General features: G+C 39.2%; 3 protein-coding genes across 12 annotated transcripts; 1 reads left to right on the forward strand and 2 right to left on the reverse strand.

Annotated features, from left to right (window-relative positions):
- Positions 1–557: 557 nt before the first annotated feature.
- On the forward strand, positions 558–6,166 carry LOC103707915 (cryptochrome-1-like). Its single transcript, XM_008792629.5, has 5 exons — positions 558–1,318; positions 2,590–2,808; positions 3,884–4,590; positions 4,782–5,581; positions 5,921–6,166. The coding sequence occupies exons 1-5, from the start codon at positions 976–978 to the stop codon at positions 5,970–5,972; spliced, it is 2,121 nt and encodes a 706-aa protein (XP_008790851.3). The 5' UTR covers positions 558–975; the 3' UTR covers positions 5,973–6,166.
- A 1,651-nt stretch (positions 6,167–7,817) lies between these two features.
- On the reverse strand, positions 7,818–13,084 carry LOC103707914 (large ribosomal subunit protein uL29c-like). The gene is made up of 2 exons (XM_008792628.6): positions 12,071–13,084; positions 7,818–8,232 (listed from the first exon to the last, which is right to left on the reverse strand). Exons 1-2 carry the CDS (start codon positions 12,428–12,430, stop codon positions 8,059–8,061), a joined length of 534 nt encoding a protein of 177 aa, XP_008790850.3. The 5' UTR covers positions 12,431–13,084; the 3' UTR covers positions 7,818–8,058.
- A 59-nt stretch (positions 13,085–13,143) lies between these two features.
- LOC103707972 (uncharacterized) lies at positions 13,144–18,156 on the reverse strand. Of its 10 annotated transcripts, none has more exons than XM_088711973.1 (12): positions 17,954–18,156; positions 17,798–17,876; positions 17,626–17,705; positions 17,430–17,496; positions 16,243–16,314; positions 15,206–15,412; positions 14,953–15,133; positions 14,737–14,852; positions 14,259–14,516; positions 14,047–14,154; positions 13,567–13,611; positions 13,144–13,412 (listed from the first exon to the last, which is right to left on the reverse strand). In XM_088711973.1, the coding sequence occupies exons 1-8, from the start codon at positions 18,027–18,029 to the stop codon at positions 14,847–14,849; spliced, it is 768 nt and encodes a 255-aa protein (XP_088568099.1). In that variant the 5' UTR covers positions 18,030–18,156; the 3' UTR covers positions 13,144–13,412; positions 13,567–13,611; positions 14,047–14,154; positions 14,259–14,516; positions 14,737–14,846. The 10 variants fall into 10 exon arrangements, with proteins under 10 accessions (XP_088568099.1, XP_088568100.1, XP_088568098.1 ...); XM_088711974.1 differs by having other exon boundaries at positions 13,567–13,607; positions 14,047–14,161; XM_088711972.1 differs by having other exon boundaries at positions 14,047–14,161.
- Positions 18,157–18,369: the final 213 nt, after the last annotated feature.

Here is an 18,369-nt window from a genome sequence, read left to right on the forward strand (position 1 = left end):
AAAGACTTCGAAAAGACGAACCAAAGGTTTCCCTCTGGATGATATGGGCACATGGATGCTAATAAATTAAAGAAGATCTTACTTGATCAAAGAAAAGAAAACAAGAAAAATAAAGGTAGATCAAATTCCCACCTCAACCATTAATTCAATCGCATAATAGGGGTGGGCAAAATTTGGGAAAATTTTATGTATAAAAAAGAAAATTATTAGAACCATGTAAGCAATCCAATTGGTGAATTGTAGATAGAATCTCTTATGATCATTAGAGCAGGTCAAAGAGATAATATATGTAGATCTGTATTATGAAAGAGTAGTTCGACTAACTTAACTGCTGATCAAATATTTGTTCCTTGTATACATAAGAGATTTTAAATTAGCCTTACTAAGAGATAATAAATGTAAGTAGGCAACTAAAAACTAGCCTTATTAAGAGATTTTAAATTACCATTTGCAAAGGGATATGCAAGGATAAGCCTAGATCATGGTGCTGCTAACTATATTCCCAAAATTTCAAGGAAAGGATAATAAATATTTGTCGAGGCAGGGTGGCTGAGATTATCCTCCCAATTCCAAGAGGTATTGCCATCAAAATTGCTGGAGAGATGGGAAGAAGACATAAAAAAGAAAAAAAGACAATTGGTAAGAAAGCAACCTGATAATGAAAGAAAAACCACCCATACAACCATAACAAAAAAAATCAAAAACAACAAAATAGAAAAGATAAATCAAAACCAATCATCCCAATCTCCACATCCATTGGGCTGAAGCCGTCCCCCACCCAAAAAAGAAAGAGAGGAGAAAAAAAGAGGAAAAGGAAGAAAAAAGAGAAGAATTCTCACAGCCTAGCAGCCATTTGCTGCCTGCAGCCCCCCTCTTCCCCTGCAGCATGGTGCAAGTTGTAACATGATCTGATCTTCACCTGTTCCCATTTTTTTGGGAGGAAGAAAGAAGGAATACAGAGAGGCAAACCATAGAATGATGCCTGGCGGTGTCGGTAGCAGCAGCAGCAGCAGCAGTAGCAGGAGTATTGTATGGTTCAGGAGGGATCTGAGGGTGGAGGACAACCCAGCACTAGCAGCTGGGGTGAGGTTAGGGGAGGTGGTGCCAGTGTTCATCTGGGCCCCTGAGGAGGAGGGTACCTACTACCCTGGGAGGGTGTCAAGGTGGTGGCTCAGCCAGAGCCTCCTCCACCTGGACTCCTCCCTCAGGAGCCTTGGCACCTCCCTCATCACCAAGAGGTCTTTTGACACTGCCTCCACCCTCCTAGAGATTGTCCACTCCACTGGTGCCACCAATCTCTTCTTCAACCACCTCTATGGTCAGTCTGTCTCTCTAGCCCCCCCCCCCCCTCTCTCTCTCCTTTCCTTTGGTCATAGTATGAGTAAGGCTGTCTACTTGCTTATCAGTTTGGCATCATAATTGGATGGACTGTATCCTTGCGTATGGGGGATGTGAATTTAGTTGTTTCTTTGTAAAAATGAACTTCTCAGGATCTTTTTCAATTCAGCCTTTGTTTTATTATTATTAAGTGTTTCTATTTAGCTGAAGTTGGCTGCATCATGATCTTCCCGTTTTATTCTTGTGTTTTGATTGGCCTTGATTATTTATTCAATTCATTAAGGGTGATCCGCAGTTTGTTTTTATTTTATTCCTAGAAAAAATTGATGTGTCCTGGGGTTCCTATTATAATAATTCTCACATGGTTGCATATGATGTTTCTTCTGTAGATTTCTTCTGTGAGTTCTCTAATGCCCCCCGTGTTCTTTTGCTCTTGTTCATTTGCATGCCTGTTATACTATTCTTTTGGAGAAAATCCGTTCTGTTATTCAATTCCCATGGCTCACAATATATGGAGTGGGGTTCCATTTTTTTTGTTAGGTTTTCTAAGGAGTGTGGCAGTTGATACTTGTTTGAATTATTAAATGCTACTTTTCTGATCTCAGTAAGAAAATTGCACACCTTGCTAATGGTTTTCTGCTCTTCTTTATTCTTAATACCGGCTTCCTCGTTTGGGCCTTTTCTTCGTTGTCGTCGTTCTGAAGATATATTCTCTTTGCTGTATAATCATCTGGCTGTGCAAAGTTTGAGTCAGATTCATAGGATTCGAAAAATGGGAATTGGTTATTTTGGACATGGATCTTTTCCTGCACCCATTACAGGATTCGATTTACTTTTACCTTCGATCCGTTTCCTCTTTTCTGATCAGTACTGAACATGTGGACTATTATTCTTTCTTTTCTGCTGCTCCTGCGAGTTTTGAATTCACTGTAGTATTTCAAGCTTAAAACTGCTATCTTTCCTCTGATTTTTTGGCCACTGTTTTGTTTTGTCTATTCTTTTTCTTGGCTTGTACCAGAGAATTTGATGATCAGGCACTTCAACTAAAGCATTCTTATAATTTATAGCATGCAAAGCATTCTGATAAATTATAGGATAAAAAAAAAACTATCTTCCGATTTATCATGTCCCACTTTGTATCTGACTTGTGATTGCACTGCTGCCGAGTGATTAAAATGGACAGGCTGCAGCTGCACAGATCTTGATTATTTACTTATAGGCATCTAACTATCCTTTCTGATTTTTCTCCAGATCCTGTGTCTCTTGTTAGGGACCATCGTTTGAAAGAACTTCTGACTGCTCGAGGCATAACAGTCCGTTCGTTCAATGCGGATTTGCTCTATGAACCATGGGAAGTTTATGATGAAAATGGCCAGCCATTTACAACTTTTGCACCTTTCTGGAGTAAATGCCTTAGCATGCCTTATGATCCAGCAGCACCATTGCTTCCCCCCAAAAGAATAACATCAGGTATGACCTGTGTTTATGAGGCTGCACCTTTTACTCTTCCATTGCTGATCGATCTATTGCGACCTAGGTCAGCCTTAAATTGAACTTAGAACATTTCATAGTGTCACTTGCTGTTGCTACTGAATTTGATAAATCTCTGTGTTGGCACTTGATACTATGGCGGTACATCCTCCATGCCGTTGTAAACAGACTGTGGGTCGTAGGATGGATGCTGCTAAGCAGTAGTGCTCGCTTATGCGAACAAGTAGTAGGTCAGTTGGTAGCATGCTTCTATAAACGACCAAAAGGAGCATCCCAGGGCACGAGGCTCCAGCCACTGCAGGATCTAGGAAGGGTTGGATATATGCAGTCTTATCCCCATACAAACAAAGACTGCTTCCATGTTCGAACCCATGACATTCAAGTCACGATGGAACAACCTAACCGTTGCATCAAGGCCTCTCTCTCTTCTGTATGTGCTCAAACAATCTAAAAATTATCCTAAGATCATGTCAATATCAAACAATTGTGCTACCAAATGATCTAGCTACTGATTAACAGTGAGTTATTATTGTACACAGACCATGCTTTGTTGCATAAATTGACTTGGGATGTTTTGCTAATTTAACTACTGTTTATACATTCTCAGCCCTTTCAGGAATTTATTGTCAAGAAAAGGCACATTGATACGATGCTGAGTAGGCCTTTCAGACATTTTATAGCAGAATTATAAGCATAAATGTGATTGTCTTATCTGATATGATCAGGTTTGCTTTGCAATATAAGGCGATTTTGAAGTTAGTGAACATGCTGCTTATTATTTATCATGAACTTGTGTGTACTTTAATCTCGCCTTCTTATCCATCCTACTAGCTTTAAGCTGAACTATAACCTCCATCTTCAAGGACCTTGATATTCCTTATCTAAACAGTTGCATATATAGGTTTTAACTATTTCTTTGAATTTTCGTTCTGAACTATTCATTCCTGTGATATCAAAATTAAAACAGACCATTGAGAGAGAGAGATTTTTCTCTTTTTTTTTTTTTTGATGAAAAGAATCCTTTCTCAAGTGGTCTTCCACTCTGTTTTGTCAGGTGATGTATCAATGTGCCCCTCAGAAACTCTGGTCTTTGAGGACGAGTCTGAGAAAGGAAGCAATGCTCTTCTTGCTCGAGCATGGTCACCAGGATGGCGCAATGCTGATAAGTCCCTGACTGCGTTTATCAATGGGCCGCTCATTGAGTACTCTCTCAATCGGAAGAAAGCAGACGCTGCGACTACATCCCTTCTTTCTCCTCATCTACACTTTGGGGAGCTAAGTGTCCGCAAAGTCTTTCACCTTGTTCGCATGAAGCAACTTTTGTGGACTAATGAGGGAAACAAAGCAGGTGAAGAGAGCTGCAACTTGTTCCTAAGATCTATCGGCCTTCGCGAGTACTCCAGATACCTGAGTTTCAACCACCCCTGCAGTCATGAGAGGCCTCTTTTATCTCACCTTAGGTTCTTTCCTTGGGTGATCGATGAGGGTTATTTCAAAGCTTGGAGGCAAGGCAGAACCGGTTATCCTCTGGTAGATGCTGGCATGAGAGAGCTTTGGGCAACTGGCTGGCTCCATGACAGGATACGTGTGGTTGTATCCAGTTTCTTTGTGAAGGTCCTGCAACTTCCATGGAGGTGGGGGATGAAGTATTTCTGGGATACACTCTTAGATGCTGATCTTGAAAGCGATGCCCTTGGCTGGCAGTATATTTCCGGCTCTCTTCCTGATGGTCGCGAGTTGGATCGCATTGATAACCCTCAGGTATGGCCTTTTCCAGTAGCTTTTAACCAGGCTTAAACCATGACATGAAGTTATATTTGATGCAATTATGTCGTACGTTATATATCATGCATTCAGATAACATCTCTATGCGTTTTTAACACTAAATATTCCATATGCTATCAATCCCCTTAATGCCTTCCTGCTTTCAAATCTACTGTTGGAATCTACAGTTTGAAGGGTACAAATTTGATCCAAATGGAGAATATGTACGTCGCTGGCTTCCTGAGCTGGCCAGGTTGCCAACTGAATGGATACACCACCCATGGGATGCACCTGAATCTGTACTACGAGCCGCAGGAATTGAACTGGGTTCCAACTACCCTCTTCCCATTGTAGAAATAGCTGCAGCGAAAGCCAGACTGCAGGAAGCTCTTGCAGAGATGTGGCAGCTTGAAGCTGCATCAAGAGCTGCAATAGAGAATGGAATGGAAGAAGGCCTTGGCGACTCCTCGGAGCTACCACTGATCGATTTTCCTGAAGAAATGCAAATGGAAGTGCACCATGAACCATTTGGGATCACTAATAATTCCCCAGCTGGAGACAGGAGACATGAAGATCAGATGGTTCCTACCATGACTTCTTCAATAGTCAGAGTTGAGGAGGAAGTTTCTACAGATTTAGGGAACACCGCAGGAGATAGCAGACAGGAAGTGCCATCAAATATAAATTTCGATGCGGAGCCTCAGAGAGGAGGAATCGACGATAGAGGTGGCCTTCGATCGCTGAGGGATAATGTTGTTCGACATTTCAGTCCAGCCAGGCTGCAAGGACCTGCACAGTCCACAGCGGACTCATCAAGTAGCTGGACAGAAAGAGATGGTGGTCTGGTTCCGGTTTGGTCCCCTCCGGCGATGTCTAGCCGTTCGGAGCAATTTGTGGCTGATGACACTGGCATTGTGAGCAGCAGCTATTTGCAGAGGCATCCTCAATCTCACCAACTGATAAATTGGAGGCAGCTTTCACAGACTATGTGAGTGTAATATTTTTGTGACTTTTTAAGTAAAAATAAGTGTAATAATTTTGTGGCATATCACTGCATAACTAGAAGATATCCTTTTCCTCTGTTGGAAAAGGATAGACAACTCTCTTTTTTTCTGGCATTTGTATTAACAGAGTTAAAATGACTTAGGTAACCTAAACAAGCAGAATTTTTCACATAATGATTACTGTTTGATATGAAGCATTCTTATTGTCTCTTGTTAAGTAAATATGTACTTTTCCTTGTTATCTTTGAATTACACTTACCAGATTCCTCTAGGTTGCTAAATGGTGCATCTTATTTTCTGTGGTGAATAAATTTGCATGACAGGACAAGAAATTGGGAGGTGGAGAATGCGGTGCAGCCGAATGCTATTGGGTAAACTTCACAGTGGAAGATAACTCATGTAAATTAGTTGGCATTCTTTCTTTGTAGCTTTGAGCAGACAATCAAATTCTCTAATTCTAATGTACCATATTGTTTGTATTGTATAGTAATTCATAAGAGCGCAGTATTATTCATTGGAATACCTGAATTTTCTAATAAACGCATGCGCACGTCTCTCTTATTCTCTTATTCTTTGCTCTACTCTGCTGCGGTGAGTGTATTTTTCTGTTATCCGAGCCTTTGATGTTGCCATCGAACACAGTGGATACATTTTTGACATGTATCATAAAGTATGGTGACCTCAAATTTATAAGATAATGTAGTATATATTTACATTTGAGAATATTATTCATTTGTAAGATTATATTTCACATTTATAAAGATTTCTAGGTAGTGAGAATTTCTAATATGATGTTCAAACTTTTGTTGGGTTCTGTAACATACTGGTAGCAATCAAGCCTTTTGCCGAGGACCTGAAAGCTGAATATGTCATGAATTAAGTCGGGAATAACTCATCAACTCTGTGCATCATCAAAATAAATGAAATTAGTCAACCATATAGAAATTTGCAATTTCGTAGACTTCTTTATATAATCCAATTGCCACGTAGAGAGACACCCACCTCAAACATTTTCCAGAATCAGTTGCCCCTACCATATAACAGACTGCTAGAAGCAAGTATATACTAGTTCCCCTTCAACTCATACTCTCTTCGCTTCAATATCCTCCACAAAAAATATCTTTACGAAAAAAAGATGATATTGTACAACACGAATCAGATGGCAATGCCAATCAATCATAAATGCTCTGAATTCATGAACATTCCATAGACTTTCCTTTTAAACCATGGTATACTAGTGACGAGAAAAGAGAGAAGATAAGTATCTAAAGGTGAAAGCAGTTCAGCAATGTCGAGAACCCGGGGAAAGATACGAGGATGTCAAAAACAGGAACTAAAATTTTAAATTTAGAAGTCTGAATGCTTAAGCATGACACAGTCCGGCTTGAAGTTAATGCCATCTTCGACTTGTGTTTACAGCAAACTAAGGCAGTAATAAACAAATTAATACTTTCCAGCAACGATATAGATAGATGAAGATTCTTAAAACTTGGCATTGTTAAAAGAATTGCTCTTAGAACTTGCTCCCATGCCCCAAGGAGCCAATGACCCCTTCGATCCGAGGACAAAGAGGATATAGACCTTATCACAACCGAGGGCAGAGGATATATATAGACCTTACCTCAGGCTTCTTTAAGAGTTCTTTAATTGCTTCTTGGAGGCTAGCTTCTCTCGGCTTTCCTCTTGCGTCCTTTATGATCCACGTAGTTGTTAGTTCGGTATGAAGTGAGTAAAAAGCTTTCTTCACCATGTATTTGATTTCCTCTTAGTTATGGAAGTGCGGTGTCATTGAATTTTTATTAGAATAATACTTCACTGCTTGTTTCTTTTTAACTAGTTGCTCCAAAGTTGCTAGATGGCTAATGTTCTTGCATTTCTATATCCCCTGTTACCTCACAAAATCTATACACTTGGACAGATAACAAAAGCAATGGCCGTCATAGCAGGCCTTGCATACCAACGGCTCCAGATTGAACATAAAGTTGGATTTTTTTTTTTCTTTTTTTTTTTTGGTAAAATTTGTTATATGATGAAAGCGTTCCAAATCCCAGTTGTGACAAGAAAGCACAGAATGCAGCCTCAAGATTTTTTTAATCCATGCAAGATATGGAGCAACTAAGACAAATCCAGAGCTTTCATCACAAACAAGTACCATACTCCCAAAGGTAGTCATTTACTCATTTGCCCTTCAAAAATCTTGATCTGAAAAAGACACTGCTCTTTTCCCTGAGAAAAATAGGGGCGGCTGCATTGAATAGAATCAAGAAAGTTTTTCCACAAAATACAGATTTGCAATCATAGGATTAGATATAAAGGAAAACGCCTCTCCTAATACAATCTAGCAGGCAAAAAAGGAGTAAAAACCAGCCAGTTTATAATTTTTCTAATTTTTAACATATTCAACAAAGAAAAATCTGCGGGGAGCAGGAGAGACAAGCATGTAATCATACGTGAAGTAGATTTATGTTGACTTCTCTGCCTCTGCTGCTTTGCCCTCCTCTTGTTTCTTCCTCAGAGACGGTGGTGGCCTCACAACAATGCTTTTCTTCCATTGTTTATCAATTTTCCTTGAGAGTCTCTTGTTGATTCCCTGCTCAATCTCCCTCTCTCTTTTAACAGTTAGCATGCGAGCAATCTGAATGTAGATAAAAACAATACAGACATTATGTACCAAAAAAACACTACCAACATTAGGATGTAATTTAAATTCATAAAAAATTTCGAAACAAACCTCTGATTTCCCAGTAAGGGTAGAAAGAAGCTAATAAGAATTGATTAGGTAATAATCAAATGAGCCTTCTTCCTGGTTAAACATAAGAAAATGTATCTTGAGATCATTCTGATCCATAACGCGCCTCCACACTTTCTTTGTGATTAGGTTCTGGTATTTCTCTAGATTATTTGAATGCTATGAAATTAAATCTTTGCTAGTAGTTCTCCAGGCATAAGAGTGGAAAACAGTAGGCATTTGGTTCGGTTTTACACAAGATTCAGCTTTGGGCTTATCATTGTCATGTCCTATCAATATTGTTCCAAGTTATCTAAGTTTCAGTTATGATATGATAAATATATTAGCCAAAAGAAGAGGCATATAAGAAAAAAAAATTTGGAGGGATGTCAAAGAATGCAGTTAGAATATCAAAATAAGAAAAAACTTTGAAGCAAGACTCAATGCACCGCATACCGTACTATACTGGTACCGAACCAAGACTCAATACAGAGAGGTATACCGAGTCTTAGTATGCCGAACCAACCCCCATACCAAGCAAATCCACATTGTATCAACATGGTACCAATACAATATCTGATACCAAGATTGTGGACTTTTATTTTAAGAGATTTGTATAAATAGTACTATGACTTGGACCAAACTCTCGTAAATAGATTTTACAAATCATATTATACCTCACGTTTCCCTGAATTAAAATGTAGGAGAAAACCAATTTTCAACATAAACTTTATGCAATAGATTAATGAGAAACATCCAAATTGTTGTAATGCCATTATATGAACTAATGTATTTCAGTCCCATTCCTACTCTCCACACATTAACCTTCAGCTACCAGTAGCTCTCACTGCTTACTCCTGCTCCCCAACTCCAGATTACGCTACCCCTATGCTTCCTTTCTCTGGCCAACACTACCCTAATAACTCCATGTTGGAAGAGGCAGACTGCAAACTCGCTGGAGTTATGGAATCATTTCAAAATACCTGGCAAACATGTGGAAAAGGTATTGAAGGAAATGGAGTCAGCAGCCCAACAGCACCAAAGATGTGAAGCCCAAAACGGGACCAAGGAGTCAGCATCCCATTCCACACCTTTACTTTTAGGATGGGTGTTTATATTCAGGGGACTTACCACTAGCATCAAACTCAAATGACATTTTTGGGCCTAAAGCATTATTCATCCCTCAAGAACACATTTTTTTTTTGGATAGATGATGTAACTCGTAATTTGTTCATCTAATTTAGGATAAACGTATATTTTTAAAGTTAATACTAAATTAGATGAACATATTAAGAGTAACATCATATCTTGCCTCAGTGGTTATACTTCTAAGCCGAGCAACTGGAGGTACCGAGTTGAAGTCTTGGATAGTGCATCCTCAGGTATCTGGACCTAGGCAATTATATCATAGGTGGAGACCCCTCCCTTCCTCTCAAAATCTATACATTGTACAAGCCTAAAACAACTACATAACCGCTATCTCCAGTAAATGTTGTTTAATATAGTACATGAAAAATGGATAAAAACAAGCAACTTACAGCAACAAAGAAATATTTGACTGTTGCAATAGGATATATTATAACTGAGATCAACTATAACTTGAAATAAATGCACCAACCTCCGAACGAAAACTTATTCAAAACTCTATGAATTCATCTAGATTTTCATGTCTTTCCTCTTCTTTCTAGATCTTTTACCATAAAATCAAGTTTCTCCCTTGTCAGGGCGCTTAGTCCTCAATGCACACGAATATTCCATCAAAATCCATCAGCCAACAGTTAAAAAGTACCATGTATGAACTCGTGAAATTATTATAACACATCCTAAATATATCTTCCTGGTTCTAACCTCCTATGCGCACCATTCTTAAGCATATCTTCCTAGTTCTACTAGATGTCCACCTTGGCATTGAGCAGCAATAATGCATGCTACCTCATTGTAATGCACAAGTCATTGCATCTAGGACATTTCATGAAAACTGATGCATCTAGCACCTATTTTTAGGGATAATTGTTGATAATATATCTCATCAATATGCTGAGACTTATATATGGACTAAAGGAAATTTCAAATGGTAAATTTTCAATGCACCATTGATCAATGAAGGTGCTTAATTAATGGAATAATATTTTTTAAGGCATGTTGAAATATTTGTTCCATACATACTGAAGATGAAAAAGTCTGGATTATGAACTATAAACTAAAAGGCATTTGCATGTTAGTGGAGGGTCATCAATCACTAGTTTTATTGACCAGAAAATCCATTGTCAACAGCGATGACACAATAATCAGGTCGAAATGCCATTGTTTTCCAAATTAAACTATAGCAGGCCTTGTATGAAAGATACTAATTATCAAAAAAAAGCGCTCCTGGATAAGTACACTGAGGAATATCATAGGTTCCCCACATAACCATGCTTACAGAGATGAGGCAGAAGTTGTGTGGGTAATTACAATTATATATAGAGATTCAGCCTCCATGTATATAATTTATTTATGGAAAATCAGCTTGTTGTCATGGTAGAGGATTATGCAAATCTCTGAGGTCCAAGCTGCTAATTCATGAGTTTCAACCTAAGAAGTTTTCATATGCTGGGCCATCATACCAAAGTGATATGTTACGCGTACTAATTCTTCATGATTAGATTCTGACACTACTATATGCCACACAGTTAATGATGGTGTCCACTTGATTGAACTTTTTTCCTAAAAAATCAGCCTTCTGAAAATGATAGAGAACAATAACATGCTAGAGAAGAAATAAGTTTTAGATAATTAATGGAGGAATAGAGGCATCTTGCTTGACATGTGTGGGATCCTAATAAAAGAATAGGCTATGAATCAGACAAGTAAAGTATTCTACACTAGCATGGACAATAAACCCTTATAGTTATGCACATAGATGGAATCTGTTAACTATATACTCTTTCAGTGAGAAACAGATGTTATATAGAAGCAGCGAAAAGCTAGAAAAAAAGCAAAAAACCTCAAAAGTTTGTTGTTCTTCATCCTTTTGTATTCCTAAAATGTTTGCTACGAATACTAACCCACCTATAACCCTATTTTCTTTTCACTGCAACTGATTTCAATTGTTATTCCTTTCACTCTGATTTCTAAATAATGTTTGTTATTAACATCTCCTCAGCAACACTAACCATGACACACTACTCCCAACACCACCCCAACAGCTTCTTTAACATCAGCTCCATTTAGTACATCATATAGGATTGTCTTTCAACTGATTCCTAAATGCACTATACTGAGTCACCGAACAACTGATAACAAGATCCAATAGACACAATTTAAGTTTCATACCATTGAATATAAATTATCCGAACTCCAGACCTACTTATCAATTCAAGATCAGCTTATTTTTCTTTGCATACATATTGATGGCATTACCTATCTTCAGATACCCATCCACCTACGAAGTTCCACAGCAGCATCCCAAAACCCTAACAGGCAGGCAGTTCTTTCCTCCATTCGATTAACAACCACACCACTACCCACTAAATTCCAACTAATATCATCTAAATCGTTTATCACATGCCAAAACACTAAAATACACAGGAAAAAAATCACTTTTCCGATATTTTTGACACAAATTCATATCAGTAACCATACGAAAGGGGAGAAAAAAAAAATCCAAATTTGATCAGAAGAACAAGAAGAATTGAGATTTTTTTTTAAAAAAAAAGTGATTTTTCCACCTTTTATGATGGGAAAGATCCGGATAAAAGCTTACCCTTTTGCGCATTCGGTGAAACTCGCTGGATTTGAACTCATTCTGCGCGGACTTCTGGAGGCGGAGCAAGAAGAGCTCCCCTTTGAGGTCGATCACCTCCTCGTTGAGCTCCTCCGTCGTCTTCGCCCTGATATCCTTCATCCCCTCCTGCCTCTTCGCCATGCTCACCACCATCCGTCCGCCGCCGCTGCCGCCGCGCGACGGCAATGGCGTCAGAGCCCGGACGCCGCTCCCAATCCGGATTCCGTGGAAGGAGGACTTCAGAGAAGGGAACGAAGACGCCATCCTGAGCGAAGAAGAGGGAGAAGAAGCGAAGGAAATGAGCCCAAATGGCGGTGACGAGACACCCAAAGCTACCATTGCCCTGGTTTCTCTTCGTATTCTCTCTCTCGGGTGATGGAGATAACGCGCCGCTGCCTCTTTATGCCCATACCTCCCAGGTTCCGAAAGACCGTTATCCTGTTACAACCTAAGCCCCCATTCTGCTGTCGAGCGTCCTAGATTGTATACATCTATTGGGTGCCCCCGCCTCCTGACTTAGGTAAATTTCGATAGCAGTGTCGCCAAAAATGGATGAGGTGGCGGTGTGGAATTCGTCATTAGGGACTACGATGCCAGACTGTTAGCGGCAGGAGGGCAGCGGATATTCAACTCGTCAGTGGTGTATGCCGAGCTCCAAACGGCCTGGGAGAGTGGATCCCGAATCGAGGCCGCCTAGCCGAGGATCAGCCGTTGCTCTATGACATTCATAGACTATTGGGAGAGTGCGCATCCCACCAAGCTACACACATTTATCAAGAGGTGAACGGTGCGGTAAATTGAATGGCATCCTTTGTAGCTCATCATTGTAGAGGCTTCATTTGGGCAGATCATGAGCCGATGCCAGATTCGCTAGATAGCATTTTATTTTCTGATTTTGTTGGCCGCATTCACATCCGTCGTATGTGAGTCATCGTTGTATCAAAAAAAGAGAGAAGAGAAATGACCATCCAAAATGCGCTAACGAGTGTTGAACATGTGTGCTCTAAATGAGGGGAAGTATAAGAGACCGCAATCATGCAAGAGGAAGCACATAAGAAGATAAGCAATTCTCTCTCCAGCTAACCAAAATCTCCGATACATCCAAATAATTAACCATCCGACGACTCCATTTGTACTGAAGTCCTCAGCTTCCTTAACAAATTAAAATATAGTTGCTGAGAGCTGACAGGCTCTAGCCACCATGGTGAGAAGCGCGGCAATGCTGAAGAGTTTAGTAGTCGAATGCTCTGGTCAGAATTAGAAGAGGCGAGCGCGCTCGATCACTGTAGCTAAAATCCTCGTGAGATGGCAGCCCTTCGACCTAAAACAATATAGAGCAAAGAAATTATTTAACCAGAACGTATCCAAAGTTGTCTTTCAGTCTGTTAGGATGTTCTTCGTCTGTCAATCTGCGATGATATTTTTCTTTTTTACCTCCTCTTCGTCTTTCAGTATGTTAGAATGTTCTTTCTTACCTCCTCTGCCTTCTTTTTTTATGTATATCCGGTGAAGGAGCCTACCTACACAAAAAAAAATTAGAGCACGTGAAACAACCAAAAGTAACTAGCTTGAATAAGATCTGCATATTAGACATGAATGCTTTGCACGTAAATGACATCTTGCCAGCCACATCGGTGAAAACTCCCATTCGCTAAATTTCTTGAAATTAGTTGACCAATTTTTTTTATAACCATTGATGAACCAGACGATTGGGTTTTGCTGGAAAAATATATTACCATTTCCAAGCTGTTCCTTCAAGCTTTACCAACCAAAGACCCTAAGTGGTTGTCTAGCTGTCAGGTTTTAACTAATCATGGTAACACTTTACCCCCGCCGAATAATATATGTTCACACAACCTAATATAAGTTAGTGCCAACAAAATGATAGGTTGTTCTTCATCAAACCTGTTCTGGAAAAGCTAAAACGTTATAAAACCCAAGTTTTTCCCTCTCACCTGAAAACCTGGTTTACAAAAGATCGGACTTCATCAATATTCCTGTTAATGAGACTGAGTGAGAGGTAATCGAACAACCCCCTGTGCAAAAACCTAAACCTCCAACCACTGCATGCTTTGGGAAATACAGAAGACAAGAACAACATCAGAATGTAAACAAAAAAAAAACAAATGACAAGACGCTGGATCAAAGAACTAAACATAGTTCTTACCAGTAATGAGACCATCTAAGTACATAGAGAACTGGTTTCAGTCCAGGACTTGTTTCTAGAATGTTGGTCAGCAAAATATCACAGTCAGCATAACTATCACCATCATCACGGAAGCACAAACATCATCACCACCATTAGCATCAGCACCAACATCATCATCAAGAACAAAGAACATCAGCTACAACATCATCAGCAAGGATATATCCATTTGAAACCATCTTGCCGGTAAACCACAAAAACCCTTTCACGAACAGTAAACTAGAAAAATGCACAGGAGGGTCCATCATAAGTGAAGTTACATTAAATTTTCATAAAACAAGTTTATAAAAAAGAGGGAGAAAGGAGATATGCAGTACAAAAAGTTCATATAGAACATAGTAGACTTCTAACAACCACTACCAGCCTACCTACTACTTCAACACCACAAGCACAGCATAGTTTAGAACCATGATAAACCAGCAAAGTACAATTTTGCAACCTTAAAAAGGAGTCCAGGGTAACAAAAACTATCATAGCAGTTCATAAAGATCCTCCTTCATAGCATATTCCTATGGCAGAGCCTGGGGGGGATCTCCAACCAATCATCCATCAATCCTGCCAATCGACCAAAGTGAAAAATTAATCAAACAAATAGATAGATATAGCAAAACAAAGCAAGGTATAATAACTTTGTAACAAGTACAATGTTAAGTACCTGATCAGAACTGTGTGGAGATGGACTCCGGGAATCTGCACGTCGACCACGGGGTGAAACACTTCGTGATGGTGGGGAGCGTTCGCCATGGTTACCTTTGTCAGGGCTTTTATCACGAGGTGGAGTCCTGTGAGGTGTTGGACTCCTTCGAGGGCTATAGCTATGCCGATCAGGTGACACACTATCCAAGATAGTAGATTAGGCAAATGATGCAGAAGGCATTAAAGCACTACGGATATATCAATAATGCTACCTGTCAAAAGAGCGGCTCCTGCTTCTCCTTCGATCGCCATCTGACCTTCTACCATGGCCTCTATAATAATCAGGACTTAGACTTCGACTTCTGCTCCTACGGCGATAATCCCTTTCTCTCTCACGGTACCTGTCACGCTCATGACGCTCCCTGCTTCGACTACGGCTTCGCCTCCTATAAACTTTGTCTCGATAACCATCTCTGTATCTGACCGATGCATAAAAAAATTATAACCCAATAGGTTTGTTAAGAACAAAAAGTATCTATGAGGCTGCAGAAATTACCACTTTGTGCACACAGAAATGCAAATTATATAATATACTAGCCAAATCAAACATTATTGCGAATTTAACTAACATTCCCCCCAAAATTCTTCAGATGGATCCATAGAAGCATGTGCCATTTTATGAGAAATTTATACAGCAGAACGTATGATTAAAGATAAACATTCAGGTGCCAAGTAGATAAGGTACGTGTCCTAGTGCTGTCAACATGTTTGCTACATCTTACTGGCATGAATTTTGATTTGATGGTTCGTGAATCAAAGTTGTATTACAACACCAAAAATATTATCAACTCCTGCCATCTCTCACTGAACAGGGGAAAACGACCCTCTGAAACCTTAAGCTAGTTGGCATACAAGCTATTCAGTTAAAATTGAATATGTTTGTCGCAATGCTGGTGATGCATTAAGTAAAATCAATTTTGATAAAAACAAAAAGAAACAGTTTGGGCTGTGCTCAACCTGAACCCCATCTGCATCAACCCAAACACTTAATTGGGCTCAAGAATTCCAACCTCACCACAAGTTGGGTTGGATTAGGGTTGAGCTTATCTCAACCAGAACATATCCTAACCCATCACAAACCTGGCTCAGTCTAACCCAACCTGATAAATAAATAAGTCAATAAATAAATAAATTGATATTTATGACAATCTGGCTTAGCATCATCAATGCATATCAGAAGAGACATTTTTTCCCCACCCCCCCCTCCCCTTCTGTCAAAAAAAGGAGGAAGAAGAAGAAGAAGCCTTACCTTGGCCTAGGGCTACGGCTTCTTGACCTGCCCCTTGTCCTTGGGAGCACCTCTACAATTCTTCCTTTATGACTGCAAATTGGAGTTTGATAAGGACCGTCAGCAGCAATCCAAAAAAAAACATATAAATAACTAAATCAACCAGAACACTGAAGTCATAATTGTATACATATGTAGATTGCAAAGTAAAATGAGGGGCAGTCTCAAGTGTAGTGCTAAAAAGAATTCAACAAGAAAAAAGGAACAATTACAGTGAAAATGATTGCAAAAACTGGTGCCAAGTATAGCATTAAAAGTTCCAAATAAACTCAACTTGTATAGATGCTACCATTTAAATTATTTTTCAACTTTTTGATAAATAAAGCACAGCCAAAAACCTATTCATATGTACAACAAGATAACCAGCCCAAGAGACCAACAATTTGATCCCCTCAATAAGTACTTCTAGCCCCTTCCCTTAAAGGTATCCAATAGACAATCCATGCTCCACCAATTGGTGTCACTCCATCTGATAGTTGACCATGTTCTACAGGGTCAACAGCTAGTGACAACCAACAATGAGGTGAATCTGATCATGGCTAAGGTAAGACCACTCTTGGCCAACAGGAATTAGTTAAACCCTACACTGGAGGTTTAACATACTATTCCAGAGATATATGCAGATGCTAAACTGGCAATATGCAAGCTCCAGTAGAAGTTGAAAAGCATGAGTTGAAAATTTTTACTATTTATTGCATAAAACAGCAAAATCTTCTCATCAATGCCTACAACCTGATATATCTAATATTATCCTCCTAACATATAATGCTGGAATAAGGTTGTGATTCTCATTATCCACAAGTAAGACCTCCATTCACGTCCAAAATGCCAGATCAAAATGATAGCCCGATAATTCTCTGAAACAAAAGAAAAAAGGTTACAAAAATCCCACTCGCCTAGACCTCATTAAGAGCACCAACATATGCCATATATTTGCAGCAGTTATCACAAACTGTCAATACCATAGAAATCTCAGCTAACGATTTCTTTATCCTATGAAGAACGAATCAAATGAACAATCAAACAGAAAAAGAGAATCAACATCATACAAAAGAGAAAGAAAACGTGCCATAATTCGAGTGATGATCCAAAACTTATTTTGACATCTAACAAAACTTCCAATATCCAAGCTCCAAGTTTTAACTTACACAGGTTCAGCATTCGGCCCATATTTTGCAAATTGAACCATAATGTTTCTACCATCAACATTTCGCCCTATCAACAGAACAAGAGCAAGAATCAGAAATTTCTCTGGTAAAATTACCAATTTCAACCGCACAACAACAGATATCAAGACTAATTTTTTTATAAAAAAAGGAGCAATGAAAATATAATTAAACTTGCCATCGAGCTTGTCCACGGCTTTCTGAGCCTCATCAGCATACTTGTACCTCACGAATGCAAATCCCCGCGAATCCCCAGTCCTTCATGCCCACGAGAAACCAACATAAGCGAAAATACAACCCGCAAACCTGGAAATCTCGAACCCTAGAGCGAAATTTAAGCATCATCACACCTACGGTCCCTTGGGATGAAGACGTCAACCACCTTGCCATATCGATCGAAGAGGGGGAAGAGATCATCCGCGGTGGTACCTATGAATCCCCCCAAAAAAAAGACAATCAGAACGAGCTGGTCAGGAGAAAAGGGAGAGAAAAGAGACGGTACTCACGGAAGCTGATGTTGAGAACGAGAAGCGAGTAGGTATCCCTGATGTCCGGCGGGCCGGATCGGCCGAAGTGCGACATGATCGAAGGAGGGGGCAAGCGGATTGGATGGAGCTAGGGTTAGGGTTTCGGGGAGGCGCGTGTTTTTTCGAAGGGAAGGGCTATCTCCGGTATCAATGTGCTTACAGATATAGAGATATATATATATATATATATATATATATATATATATATATATATATATATATATATATATATATATATATATATATATATATATATATATATATATATTGTGTATGTATATGTATACGTGTATATGTGATATAATAATTTATGTATATACATACATACATCTGATATATATACACGTATATATTCATATATATACATATGTGATTTGTGATATATATATATATAT

This window comes from Phoenix dactylifera, chromosome 15 (genome assembly GCF_051530095.1).
Source record: "Phoenix dactylifera cultivar Ajwa chromosome 15, Ajwa_hap1_PhDact_Kaust_v1.1, whole genome shotgun sequence".
NCBI classification, from domain to species: domain Eukaryota; kingdom Viridiplantae; phylum Streptophyta; class Magnoliopsida; order Arecales; family Arecaceae; genus Phoenix; species Phoenix dactylifera.

Excerpts from the sequence above, each read along its gene's own strand:
- LOC103707915 (XM_008792629.5), top strand. The coding sequence starts at position 976 with ATGATGCCTGGCGGTGTCGGTAGCAGCAGCAGCAGCAGCAGTAGCAGG. Across the intron at positions 1,319-2,589 it reads CTTCTTCAACCACCTCTATG|ATCCTGTGTCTCTTGTTAGG; the intron begins GTCAGTCTGTCT and ends ATTTTTCTCCAG. Across the intron at positions 2,809-3,883 it reads CCCCAAAAGAATAACATCAG|GTGATGTATCAATGTGCCCC; the intron begins GTATGACCTGTG and ends CTGTTTTGTCAG.
- LOC103707914 (XM_008792628.6), bottom strand. The coding sequence starts at position 12,430 with ATGGTAGCTTTGGGTGTCTCGTCACCGCCATTTGGGCTCATTTCCTTC. Across the intron at positions 8,233-12,070 it reads TTCACCGAATGCGCAAAAGG|ATTGCTCGCATGCTAACTGT; the intron begins GTAAGCTTTTAT and ends ATCTACATTCAG.
- LOC103707972 (XM_088711968.1), bottom strand. The coding sequence starts at position 18,029 with ATGTCGCACTTCGGCCGATCCGGCCCGCCGGACATCAGGGATACCTAC. Across the intron at positions 17,706-17,797 it reads TTCATCCCAAGGGACCGTAG|GACTGGGGATTCGCGGGGAT; the intron begins GTGTGATGATGC and ends GTGGGCATGAAG. Across the intron at positions 15,413-16,242 it reads AGCCGTAGCCCTAGGCCAAG|ATACAGAGATGGTTATCGAG; the intron begins GTAAGGCTTCTT and ends TGCATCGGTCAG.